The sequence below is a fragment of the Vespula pensylvanica genome, chromosome 5 (genome assembly GCF_014466175.1).
Source record: "Vespula pensylvanica isolate Volc-1 chromosome 5, ASM1446617v1, whole genome shotgun sequence".
In the NCBI taxonomy this organism is placed as follows: Eukaryota; Metazoa; Arthropoda; class Insecta; order Hymenoptera; family Vespidae; genus Vespula; species Vespula pensylvanica.
In genome coordinates this window covers 3086654-3099904 of record NC_057689.1, presented here as the reverse complement: position 1 = coordinate 3099904, position 13251 = coordinate 3086654, and the positions used below count along the sequence as shown (strand labels likewise).

Below are 13251 nucleotides of genomic sequence, written 5' to 3'. Positions count from 1 at the left end.
GAGAGAGAGAGAGAGAGAGAGAGAGAGAGAGAATGTGTGAAGATATGGAACACAAGGGATTCTTTGTTACGATTTATTCCAAGGAAGCCCTAATCTTTCGTCCTCGAGTGAAACTCGCTTTCGGCACACTCCGAGGTCCGTTTCCCACGGTGCGGCAGGTAACACGAAACGTTTTCCCCGTAATATGGCTCTATCTCTCTCTCTTTCTCACTTCGTGCTTCTTTCGTCCTTTCTCTCTCTCTCTCTCCCTCTCTTTCTCTCTCTTCCTCTTATACTCTCGCTTTACCAGACGATACCGTGCTATATACGACGACGGGTCCATGAAATCGAAAGAGCAGCTCCTCTACCCTTTTTACCAGCTAAGAGAAAGGATTACGAGCACGAGATTCGAGAAACTGCTCGACCGAGACGATCTTACCTTCCTTTTTTTTTCTCTTTTTCTTTTCTTCTGTTTTCTTTCCTCCCCTCTAACTCCCACCCTCCCTTTTTTCCCCTCCTTCGACAGTCTCCCCCCCTCCCCCCTTTCTTCTAACCACCGTTCCTTCAACCATTTAAATTGCCCACGCGATATCGCGCGCCATTCGTCTCGTAGTAAATCCTTTTTTCTACCTGTTCGAGGAACGCTTGAGAAATCGCCGTTCAAGGTGATAATTAATTAGTCATAGATCTTTTTTCTTTCTTTGATATTGTTGTTGTTGTTGTTGGTGGTGGTGGTGGTGGTGGTGGTGATAGTGATGATGGTTTTTTTCTCCTTTTTTTTTCCCTTGTTATTTTTTCACTTTTGTTTTATTCTTTTTCTGTCGAAATACCGAGTACGTATCTTTAGGTGTAATTTCCACCGCTACGGATCTACCTGGTCTTTCTGCTTAGTCTCTCCGCCTTTTTGCGTAACGCAAGTATTGTGCCTTCGTAAGAGATCGTTATTGCGATCAAAGAATTCCTGGCATGGATGTTGCGCGTTGTATAATCCCGACGATATAATCGGCGACCCAACGAACCACGACCGAATGTATATACTTGTGATCTACGTGTATGTGTTATACGTTCGATTAGAAATGTATCATAATGATATGTACTGTGTGTATCTGTGCACACGATAATGAATCGTCCAAAGTAATGTAGTTAAAAAAAAGACATATGTACATCCGTTGAAACGACGATCGATATCATCGGACTAGACTATGAAGAATTTATTTTAACATAAGTACTACCTATGTGCTTATATAAATGTCTGCGTACACATACAAGAAGGAAAAGAAAAACAAATGTACACTCGTAACGCCAGTTGACATTTCTTTCTGATAAAATGATTTAAGCGTATTAAAACGAAGGTACTCACGAACGGGAACTTTTTTAGGGTCGACGGTAACGAGTCGTTCCTCGACCTTGTCGAGTCTCCGTCTGACTTGGGCACTCCTTTCGGCGACCGCAGTTAGTTCCCGAGTGAGTTCGGCAAATATGTCCTCGGCGATGGTGAGAAGCGAGGCCAGTTGCTTTAACGAACCTGTAAGTGCACCGTTCGCAACGGCCTCCAATTCGGCACCAACCGGTAACTCTTGTGCCGCCGCGCCGGATGGCACGTGACCGCGGCACAAGAAACGCGGCTCCACCTTTCGAATCACGAACGGCATGATCCTTCGACGAGGAACGAACGACGATCAGTCCTTGGCGCATACCAGATGATTATCCTTCTTTCTCTCTCTTAGACGATCAACGATCGACGAAACCACCATCATCCAAGTCGGTTCCCATCTCATCGTTCCAACATCTACATCATCATATTTCACCCTTTATTTCGTCTCACTATTTGGTTACACTATTTTTCTTTTTTTCTCTCTATCTATCTCTTTATTTATCTATCTTTCTAACTCCTATCTCTATTCCCTTTGGTCTTTACGAAAAGATCTCACACTTGTTACGTATTTGTTTTTCCTTTTTTTTTCTTTTACCCCCTTTTTTTCTTCTCACTTTTATCAACGTGATCAATCTATTACGTCACAATCACACGATTTTTCTTCTTTCGTTTCTTTTCTCGCAACGAGTAACTCCGCGATATCGTGCATTTTGAAAAGAAAGGAAAGAGGAGGGAATAGATAGATACAGGGTCGTGAAAAGTTTGTAAGTGTACACACAAAAAAATAATGGAAGGTCGGAGAACGGATAGAAAGGAAGGAACGCATACCGCGCGTCGCGACGTCGGTGCGCCAAGTGAGTGCCGCCGGCCGGTCGAGAATACTCCATTCGAACGACTCGAAACCCGCCCATTCGCAGCGCCATTTTCTTCGAAGGCGCTGCGATGCCTTCGATAATCTTCGTACTATTCGATTCGGTTAAGATCGACGGTGGGTAATGTCGGTTTTTACGCTTGTATAAAGTTTACCGACGTTACCGACCTTATCTTTGCCTCTCGATGGTAAGGTAGTTTTCTTTCGGTCGATACTTATACTTACTAATCTTTACGAAATTTTCTAGTAGATGACGTCGATAGATGGTCGTGGAAAGGCACTAAAAGTTTCCTCTATTACTTTCCAAGATTACTATTTCGTAAAATTATTGTTCCATATATCATCCTACAAAATTTATTACCGTATGTTTGTATTATAGAAAGATTATTTATTTGCGTCTTTCTTTGCCTTTGTATTTAACCTTACGAATCGAGACGAAGTGAAGGTCAACACGACCCTACTATTATTTTTATTATATCCATCCTAAAATTTCTCCACGAGAAAGTATATAGACGACTACGTATAAACAATTACGACGGTCAGGTAATATAATTTTATTGCAGTTTTACTATACTTAAATTACATCTGTGAAAAATTGAAAAAGTGCAAGGGTTTAAAGTGAAAGTTCATTGTTTGCCGTTACCTGACGAATTTGGTAACAATTCGTTTTTACGTCTTAACGGTGGTGTAAAATGGGCTTTAGAATTAAGGACGACGTAATTAATAGTTCTTCCTTTAGGAGGATCTAATGGGACTGGATTACCGAACGGCATATCTTTTCTAGTCTTTATTCGTACCTTCCCCATGTGCATTTTCACACGATAAACTTTATTCACTCGTTAACCTCTCTCTTTCTCTCTCTCTCTATATATATATATATATATATATACATCTACCTCTATCTCTATCTCTGTCTCTTACGTTATACTTTCCTTTTTTTTCCACAATCAATCGGTCGAAACGATCGCCGAGTAAACGAGAATATATTCGAAGAAGATCGTACTTTCAACCCGTATTATATATCACTTCCAAGACAATTTAAAAAATATTCATTGCGAATTCTCTTAACCTATCTTTTTTAACATCCGGACGAGTAAGAGCAGATACATAAGTGCGTAGGAATTTCAAAAAATAAAAGTCGTCGGACGTAGTAGGTGGCGCTCGCGAAACGCGGGCTTTTTAATTTCGAATCATAGGACGACAAAATTATCGCATTTTTTGGTAACACAAAATGTACAAAAAAAAAAAAAAGAAAAAGAGAGAGAGAGAGAAAGAGAGAGAGAGAGAGAGAAAGACGATTCGTTCAACGAGACAAATCTTTGTACAAAGCGTTCAGTGGAGCTTATTACCGCGTGATATCGTCAAGGATGTACTCTCTCTCCTTCTCTCTCTCTAACTAGACGATTTCGTCCTTCCACCACCAAGTAACCGACCTGCCAACCTACTCCTTCCCTCTCTCTCTCGTTGGGTGTAGGGCGCGCGCGCGCGCACACACCCACCCGTAACCTCCCACCTTCTTTCTTCTCCCACTCGACGAAGCAGCAAGGCACCGAGCAACCACCCACCACGGTACGTTCCCAACGTTCCTCATCCCCCCCTCTTTAACCGTCTCTTTCCCCCCTCTCCTCTCGAATCGAATCCTCTATCTCTATTTCTCTCTCTCTCTCTCTTTCTCTCTTTCTCTTTCTCCTTCTCCCTCTCTCTCGGTCTCTTTCTCCCTCTCTCTCGATCTCTTTCGCTCTCTCTCTCTCTCTCTCTCTCTCTCGCTCTCGACTAGTTACGAACTTTATCCATCTCTCTCGCACTGGTTCGAAAGAGAGAGGAGGTAGGCGCCACGAATTCGCCTCTCGTCTCTTCGTAACTTCGGCTTCGCTCGGTCAGTTCCGGCCGGCGGTCAGAAGAATTCGTCAGTATACGCCGTGCTGCCTTGCCGGCAACTTCTTCTTCTTCTTCTCTGTATGACGTGCGATAGCTACTACGACAATATACGATATAATCCCTTTCGACGACTATTAAAAATATCTCGTTAATTATTTTCCGATCGTCTTCGTTGAAAGAGAAAAAAGAAAGAGTAAAAGGCAAAAAAACAAAAAAACAAAAAAAAAAAGAAATTCTACGAAAGGGAAACGTCGACGAATATTTCGTAAACGCGCTTATAATCTTCCTCGTCGTAATAATTCTCTTCGAGTACGAAAATACGATCGGGAGACAAAAATCTGCGAGAAGTAAATCGATCGATATATTATCTATCATATATCTCGGGACGTCGTTACATTTGATAAAGAAAAGTTACAAAGATACAAGGGTGGGGGGATATTAAAGAAAAAAAAAAAAAAAAAAAAAAAAAAAAAAAAAAAAAAAAAACGGACGAGTGAGACGCGCCTCGAATTTTCGCGCCGAAAGTGATCGACGTAGTAAAAGGATCGACGAGTAAAGTCAAAAAAAAAAAAATAAAAATAAAAATAAAAAAGCAGAGAGAAAGAAAAAAGAAAAGAAACGAAAAAGGAGAAGAGAAAAAGGAGAAGAGAAAAGTTGAAAAAAAAGAGAGGAGATCCGACTTCGAGGCAAGATAATCGAGAAATTTTCTGGGAAAAAAAGAAAAAAGAGAAAAAGATCGAGTAAAAGATTTCTCTTATTCGATCGAATTCCATCGAGTTTGGAATTTATCCTTGGTGGCGCCGTTATTCGCTATATCGATACGGCACTTTTATTTCGCGAGGGAACACGTCATCGTCGTCTCTTCGTGCTTCGTCTTCGTCTTCGTCTTCGTCTTCGTCTTCGTCTTCGTCTTCGTCTTCGTCTTCTTCGTCGTTTTCGTTGTCGTCGAGAGAGGAAGTATCAGGAAAAGAAGAGGAAGAGGAGGTGGTTAGTAGTAGTCGGTCGTTCGTAGGAGGAGAAGGAGGAGGTGGTGGAGGTAGAAGAAGGAGGAAGAAGGAAGGAGGAAGGAGGAAGGATCATCCTCCGTCGAGGTCGACGAGAAGATCTTTGGCGGGGTTTTCCCTACACGGGGTGGGCCAATTTCTCTCTATCAAAACATGGCCACGTGACCGACGGCGGCGCGGCTTGTAAACACAGAGAGTTTGACCACGTGGTTTGCCCCCACTACTAGGCGCATCTTCTATCCTTTTCCCTCGGTTTCTCTTTCCCTTTCTCGCTCGCACGTTCGCACGTTCGTACGTTCGTTCGTTCGCTCGCTCGCTCGCTCGTCGTCGTCGTCGTCGTTCGTCCGTTCTTTCGTTCGTTCGCGTTCGCGCTCGTTCGTTCGCATTCGCGTTCGTTCGTTCGTTCGCATTCGCTCGCTCGTAGACGTTCGGTCGTTCCCGCGTGTCTCTCGATCGCGCGCATACAGTCAGACACGGACGCACTTAGACAGAGGAACGTACGTAAACGAGACGTTCTCGCTCGCTCGCTCGCTCGTTCGTTGGTTCGTTCGTTCGGTTGGTTGGTTGGTTGGTTGGTTGGTTGGTTGGTTGGTCGGTCGGTCGGTCGGTTGGTCGGTCGCTCAGTGTGTCTGTCCCTCTCTCTTTCCATTCTATCACCATCTCTCTCCCGTCGAAGCGGAGAGGAACGCGGCAAGCAGCAGCAGCAGTATTCTCGCTCGATTGGCCGGCAGTCGTGGCCGAGTCGATCCGTCGTTCGCGCTCGATTTTCTTCGCGATCCATCGCGAGTGTTCTTCTCCCTCTTTCTCCTTTTTACTAAACGGGTTGGAGCGCGTGCAAGTGGAACCGTTAAAGCGCTCGCTCGCTCGCTTACTTAGTCGATACAGACGTCTCGCTCCGATTAGATTCTTTCGGTACTCGGTTCCTTTTCGATGGCTTTTAAAACGTGAGAGGGAGAGAGAGAGAAAAAGAGAGATAGAAGGATAAAAGTATAGCGAATAATTACGAGAAAACTATATAAGATCCAAGTTCTAATCGAAAAGAATAGAAGATTGAAGAAGCAAGATTCGTCTGTTCTCGTATTTCTTCTTCGAAGATTGAGAAGGAGAGAAGGAAGGAAAGGAAATAAGATTAAGAAGACAAAGAGTTTGAAACGTATAGAAGAAGAATAAAGAGTAGTAGTAGGAGGAGGAGGAGGAGGAGGAGGAGGAGTAATAGTAGTAGTAGTAGTAGGAGTAGTAGTAGTAGAAGGAGGAGGAGGAGAAGAAGAAGAAAAAGAAAAAAAAGGAGGAGGAGGAAGAGGAAGAACAGAGAGAGAGAGGAAGAAGATCGAGCCCTTGGTTCGGTGCGCGCGAGCGCACGCGCGCACTCAATTCTTAAGGTCGACGACTGTGAGAGACTACTAACTACCGGTACTTCTTTCGCCCGCGAAACATGCTCGCGGTCAAAGTGGAATATACGGAGGAGGCCAACATGATGGACTCGGTATCATCCTCGACGAGTTCATCGACCGTTTCTCAACAACAGCAGCAACAGCAGCAACAGCAACAACAGCAGCAACAGGGAGTACCGTTCGACGAGAGCGGTTTTGAGCCACAAACGAGAGCGCGGTCCAACACGTGGCCGTTACCCAGGCCCGATGGATACGTCGAAGGTAACGTTGGAGTCGTCGTTGGTGGTTCTGGTGGTGGTAGTGGTGCTTGTGGTGTACAAACTGGAAACGACATCGGCGAGGCCGGTGGTACACCACCGCAACAAGGAACTTTGGGACAAACAGGTGCCACTGGTGCACCTTTATTCCCCGTTAAAAAGAACTCGTCGAGAAGAAACGCATGGGGTAATCTAAGCTATGCCGATATGATTACTCAAGCGATCACCAGTGCACCCGAACAAAGGCTCACCTTATCCCAGATATACGAGTGGATGGTCCAGAACGTTAACTATTTCAAGGACAAGGGTGATAGCAATAGCAGCGCCGGTTGGAAGGTAAAATCTTATTTCGATTACTCTTTATTAGGGATTTATATTTTATTCTTAAACGATAGGGTATCTGTTAAGTTATTATATATGAGAGATTATCTATTCAGTTAATATATAATTAGATATTATATATTACAGTTATTTAAGTACTTATCTATTTACTTACTTACTTATTTAGTTACTGATTTACTTACGCGGTTACGTGCTTAAGAATGACAACGATCTAATTCGATCCTATAACGAATTTCGAGGACATTGATGTTTTGTAAATAAACGTTACGAGTCCCCTCGAGGTGATGAGTCGGTTAGACCAACACACACATGACTTAGTTACCTACGTATATATGTACTTAGTTATGTCCTCGAGTACGACGCGAAGAGAGTCGTGTCGTGTCGTTTTCGAGTCCATAAAGGCGTTCGTTCGCGTTTTTAGATGGAAGGGGAGAACTTGGATTTTGGTCTTTGAACGTTGCGCGATAATAATAAGAGAAGAAGAGAGAAAGAATCTGATAGATTAAGATGTTACGTATCCAACCTATTCCTTCGTGTATATATATATATATATATATATACACACACACATACATACAACACACGTATACACACACGTTATACCCGTCCTGAAGGTATATTACAATTGACGACATCTTACAAGAACATAATGTAATTATATCGTTGTTATAATAATCTAGTTAGGGAAAAAAGATTAAGCGTTTATCGAAAAATTCGTAAATCTATTCTCGTCCGAGTCGCTTTGGAAGATCGTCGCGAAAGAACGACCAACGAGTTTATTATCTCTTATTGTATTCTACGTAGATCCGATCGATCAGAGTCCGATCGATTAGAAGTAGGAAGATGATGATAATAATAATGATAATCGAATCGTATGGATCGAGAAACGGATCGTTCTTTCTCTCTCTCCCTCTCTCTCTATCTATCTATCTATCTATCTATCTATCTATCTATCTATCTATCTATCTATCTATCTCTCTCTCTTTTCGCATACATACTTAATTATCGAGGAAATCCTTATCTCGCGCTACGAAACAACGTGATTTATAACGTAACGTGGTATATTTCATAAGCTCGTTTTTTTTACATTCAACTTTTAGATCGGTGTCTTCCGCCTTACGCAACGCGATCGTGACGCGCGCTTTTGATAATATTGCACGGAGAAAAATGCATAATTGTATATGGTGATAATTATACATATATATATATATTTTTATATATGTTGTATTATATATGTATATACGCGTCGTCTCGTCAATGAGTAATAAGAGTTAATGCTTCCATCGAGTTTGATTGTAATCCTATCAATTTTTTCTTTGGTTTCTTTTCTTCTTTTCTTTTTTCTCTCTTTTTTTTTTCTTCTTCTTTCCTTTTCTTTTTCTTCTCTCCTTTTGCGAGGCGATAAATATGTCAAAAGACGTAGGGAAATTTTCTTAGGATTTTTCAAGAGCGCTATGATGACGTAAATCACATTTTCTCTTTGACGTTTTATGGGGAAAAATGCGTAGATTATTATTATCGTTGTTATTATTATTATAATTGTTATTATTATTATTATTATTATTATTATTATTATTATTATTATTATTATTATTATATTATCGTCTCATTGGCCGGTCGACGTTTCGTCTACCTACTTACACGTCGTGCTAACGGTTTACGACGTATCGCGATGAGTTATCAATGAGTCTTCTTGGAAAATAATGGCGGCTGGGAATAACAAGATACTTACTTACGTTCAAGGAAATCACTCTTAGGATTTTTCCCTGTATACAATTTTACGCGACAGACAAATGATAAATCAAATCAATCCGTATAGTTTGATTTTATACTTCAATAGTATTTAATGATATATATATATATACGAGTAGAAAATAAACGACGTTTATTTTCTTCTCTTTCGTCTTTTATTTTTCCTCTTTTCTTGCTTTTGTTCTTATTACGCTATTTTCTTACGTTTTTATTAACATCATAATCGACGACAGTACGTAAATTTTTGTCGAAATAACAGTTGTAAAGGGAAGTTCTAACTTTCGCGATGAGGGTCGGGGAAAAATGAGGAGGGGGTGGTGAGGTGAAGGGGAGGGAGATAACATTTGACTATTCGTGGTCAACAACACTTCTCTTTTATTCACCTTGCCTTGAGCAAGGCTACACGATTTCTTCGTTGCCGTAGTAAATTACGACAGAATCGTCTCGCATTTATAGATATATATATGTCTGCCTGTATGTATGTATATTTGTTTATATGTATGTATGTATGTTTGTACGTATGTATTCCAAATCGAGTCAGAGTCAGAGTCAGAGTCCGAGTCGAGTCGAGTCGAATCGAATCGAGTAGAGTCGAGTAGAGTCGAGTAGAGTCGAGTCGAATCGAGTCGAGTCGAGTCGAGTCGAGTCGACTTGCCGATTCGAGAAGAACGCGGGACGGTTGTTCCGAGTGGACGACGTCCACCTTTCTCTTGACGTAGAATTTCTCGCCCGAAGCGATTTTCTTATGCGTCGACTGAAACGAGCAGATGGGATGGGAAGAGGGGTGTGGTGGGGGTGGGGTGAGGTAGGATGGGATAAGGTGGGGTAAGTCTATGCGTCTTTCGCGTACCTTTTCTCTCAATATTTCATTTCGATCCTTGTTTACTCATTAATCATAACGTAAATATGTAGATATATATATATATATACATAAATAGATATATACATATATAGGTACATATGTACCTACGTATTTACGCACGTATTAACGCACGCACGCAATTAAAATTCAAATAATCGGACGTATCAAATCGAGATATTACGAAAGAGATAAATTGTTTTTCTTTTTTTTTTTTCCCCCATCCCATAAAAATATGTTTATGAGATGAAATATATGAAGGAATGCGGAGAAATCGTTTTGGATAAAAAGCAATGTCGATCGTGGTTTGCAGAGAAAATGGCAAGGTCGAACGGTACGAGAGTACGGTTCTATGTTTCTCTTCACAAGTATCTTCCGTGATTTTCTTTTTCACGATGCACGAACGAACTTCTACGGAGATAAACGTGCATATGTACATACGTATATATGTATGTATGTATGTATCGTCTACCTTCGATGACGTAATGCCAATATAGACGATGCTGTGTAACCGCACTCTTCACGTAATATACCCTTGACTCTCTTAATGAATATCGCACATTTGTTACGTACGTTGCGCTTCGTAGAACAACCACACCGACTGAGAGTGGTAGTAGGCTCTCCCTCTATATTCCTCTATATGTGTGTGTGCTAAGTAAGTACGTGCTGCTCGTCGATACATGTTTATATGTGTCTAAATGCATACGTACATTGATACGTAGCGACGAAATATGTGCATCGAGATATTGAGGAGTAGTATATATACCACCTTTACGCGATGTATCCGCGACGACTATCACGTGATTAATTGTTTAATTTTCCTTTTTTTTTTTTTGGTTCGTTGTTTTTTCTTTTTTTTTCTTTTCGTCTACATCCGATAAACAGATCCGACGGCAGACCTTGGTGTTTTTAAAGAGATCGAAATCAAATCGATAGACGCGTTACCAGATTTTTTTTTCCTTTTTTCTTTTTTTTTTTTTTTTTTTTTTTTTTTTTTTTTGATTATTCTCGTTTAGAGGAGATGAGGAGATAAACGTCTCCCTCCCTCTCTCTCTCTCTCTCTCTCTTTTTTCTTCTTTTTTTTTTTTCTTCTTTAACTTCGTGTATATATTTTATTTTTTTTATCTCTATCTCTCTCTTTCTCCCGATTAAATTCGTAAGATGATTATGGCCGACGTAACGTAAATCGTAGTATAGTAATTACATGTAATGGTTATCGAAATTACCTTGAGGATATAATCAGTGCCGTCTCTCGCCTCGTTCTTATTGCTTCGAAATTATATCTCGGTTTATTCATTCAAACGAACAAACTTCTTTCTTCTTTTCAAGGGGAGAGGATATGTCGTTTATTTTCATTTACTTATTTATTTATCTTTTTTTTTTCAGTAACTTTGTCAAAGTGGAATTAAAATTTTTCGATAATATCGAGAAAGAATTGAAACGTCGAACATTACATTAAAACATTTTTTTTATCCGCATATAAATATTTATGTACATACATGTACGTACGTACGTGTGTGTGTGTGTGTGTATTTGTCGCACGCATAAAATGTGCAAATGCGCTTCTAATTCGTCGTCTTTCTTCTCGTACGACCTTCCTAAAAGATAATAAAAAAGAAGAATGACGCAAGATGGACGGTACCGACGAGAAGATTATCTCTTCTTCTAATGTCATCTAATGTTTTGCTTTGGTTACGACACGCGATGCACCAAAATAGAAAGATTTGAACGCGAACGATAACGACTTTGCTATTTAAGAATTCGTAACACGTGGCCGCATTTACGAATTGTCGTTCCTAAGATTCAATTGTATATTTGAAAGAAAGACCGATGAAGAGAGAGAAAGAGAGAGAGAGAGAGAGAGAGAGAAAGAGAGACAGACAGAGAAAATTTTAATTGATTATCTCGTACGATTTTCAACTTGATTTTAAAATAATAATTGTTAGAATGAAAATTTTATTTGAAAGAATGGCAAAGAGGCAAAGAGAGAGAGAGAGAGAGAGAGAGAGAGAGAATGTTTCTAATTGAATTATTTATACGATTTCGTCAGCTGCATCTTTTAATCGTAAACATCATCTAAAACCAAAAAAAAAAACAAAAAAAAAAGAAAACGATTAAAATATTTTATACAGTAGTTAAAAAAGTTCAGTGAAAAACAAAACGAATCTATGAATCAAATGCGTCGTCGTATTGTCCTTTTCTTTCTTTCTTCTTTTTCTTTTTATCGTCACAATTACGTTATTTTGAATATTAACGAAAGGAAAGATAAAAAAAAGGCTAATATTATCTTATTAATCGCGACTATACGGAAGACGTACAATTTTTTCTTTCTCTTTTTTTTTTTTTTCTTTCGCCTGCTGCGAATAAAAAACGAGATCGTGCGATATGTGTGTTTCTGCGTGTGCGCGTGTATGCGTACGTACACCGGGTACTACCTACAACTGTGCAAATACGATTTAACTTGATATTAAGGTGTCCATGGTTGGTCTATTTATCGTATCGAATCTATCGTCATCGTTTATCGTCCACGGGGAAATACGCAAATTAAAATCTTTCTCAGGGTTTTTTCATTTTTCATCTCCATATCTCTAATGTATACATATATGCATGATATATATTTATATACGCGAATCTTTCCCATTGTCTTCCGAAGAAAAAAAGAAATAAAATAAAATAAAGAAGAAAAAAAGAATATAAAAGAAAGAAAGAAAGAAAGAAAGAAAGAAAGAAAGAAAAAAGAAAAAAAAAAGGTAAAACGGATCGATCTTTTATTTCAAGCATCGACAATCGACTAAGTACTTACGTATCTTAACATTTTATCGATCGGATAGATTAGCTACGAATGGCAGGTGTACCGTATTATATTACGCTGCGTATCTCTCGTTATTTACAATAGATATTGTACGTAACGAATGTAAAGGGGGTCAGAGGTGGAGAAGGGTGGAATATCTTTTTTCATTATTTAACGATTCGCGAAAGATTTGTCTTCTTTTTTCTTTTTCCTCTCTTTTTTTTTTGTCCTTCTTCCTTCTGCTTTTTTTCTTTTTTGAGAAGAGAAACGAAGAAAGAGCTTCGTCGTCGTTGTCGTACGTACTCTACGTAACGTAGTAGGTACTCGGGACAGAACGTAGGACATGCGCATAGCGCGAAATAATCTTTACACCTGTTGAATAACGACACCTCTTCGTCGAACGAGTGAGACAGAGACAAGAAGAGGAAGAAAGAGAGAGAAAGAGAGTGAGAAAATGAGAAAGAAGAAGAAGAAGAAGAAGAAGAGGTAGTGTACACTTCCGCCTTCGTTCCCTACATTTTTTTTCTTCTCTCTCGCACATAGATAGATACATAGATACATATGTATGTACGTAGGTACATAAAGGTAACGCACTGTCATCGATTCACGATTTAGAGTCGGTCGATCGGTTCTAAGGGATAATAACGAGCGTGTAAACACTTATCCAGGGTACGTAAATCAACGTTGGTAAGTAAGTACCTATGTAATAGCAGATAAGTACGAGCTCCGTTGTTGCTTATGGTGTTAGCAAA

At 39.9% G+C, this 13251-nt stretch overlaps 2 protein-coding genes across 5 annotated transcripts in view; one reads left to right on the top strand and one right to left on the bottom strand.

Moving 5' to 3' along the window:
* LOC122629344 overlaps window positions 1-2216 on the bottom strand; it is a 75826-nt gene extending 73610 nt beyond the window's left edge. For 2 of the 4 annotated variants that reach the window (XM_043812702.1, XM_043812703.1), the window contains exon 1: window positions 1340-2216. In XM_043812702.1, the coding sequence (XP_043668637.1) occupies window positions 1340-1631 (292 nt within the window). In that variant the 5' untranslated portion in view covers window positions 1632-2216. The remainder of the gene's footprint in view (window positions 1-1339) is intronic. The other 2 variants (XM_043812704.1, XM_043812705.1) reach the window with 1 other exon arrangement.
* A 4198-nt stretch (window positions 2217-6414) lies between these two features.
* Window positions 6415-13251, top strand: part of LOC122629351 (forkhead box protein O) — a 71993-nt gene continuing 65156 nt past the window's right edge. Inside the window, exon 1 of the mRNA XM_043812717.1 lies at window positions 6415-7091. Coding sequence (XP_043668652.1) covers window positions 6540-7091 — 552 coding nt within the window. The 5' untranslated portion in view covers window positions 6415-6539. The remainder of the gene's footprint in view (window positions 7092-13251) is intronic.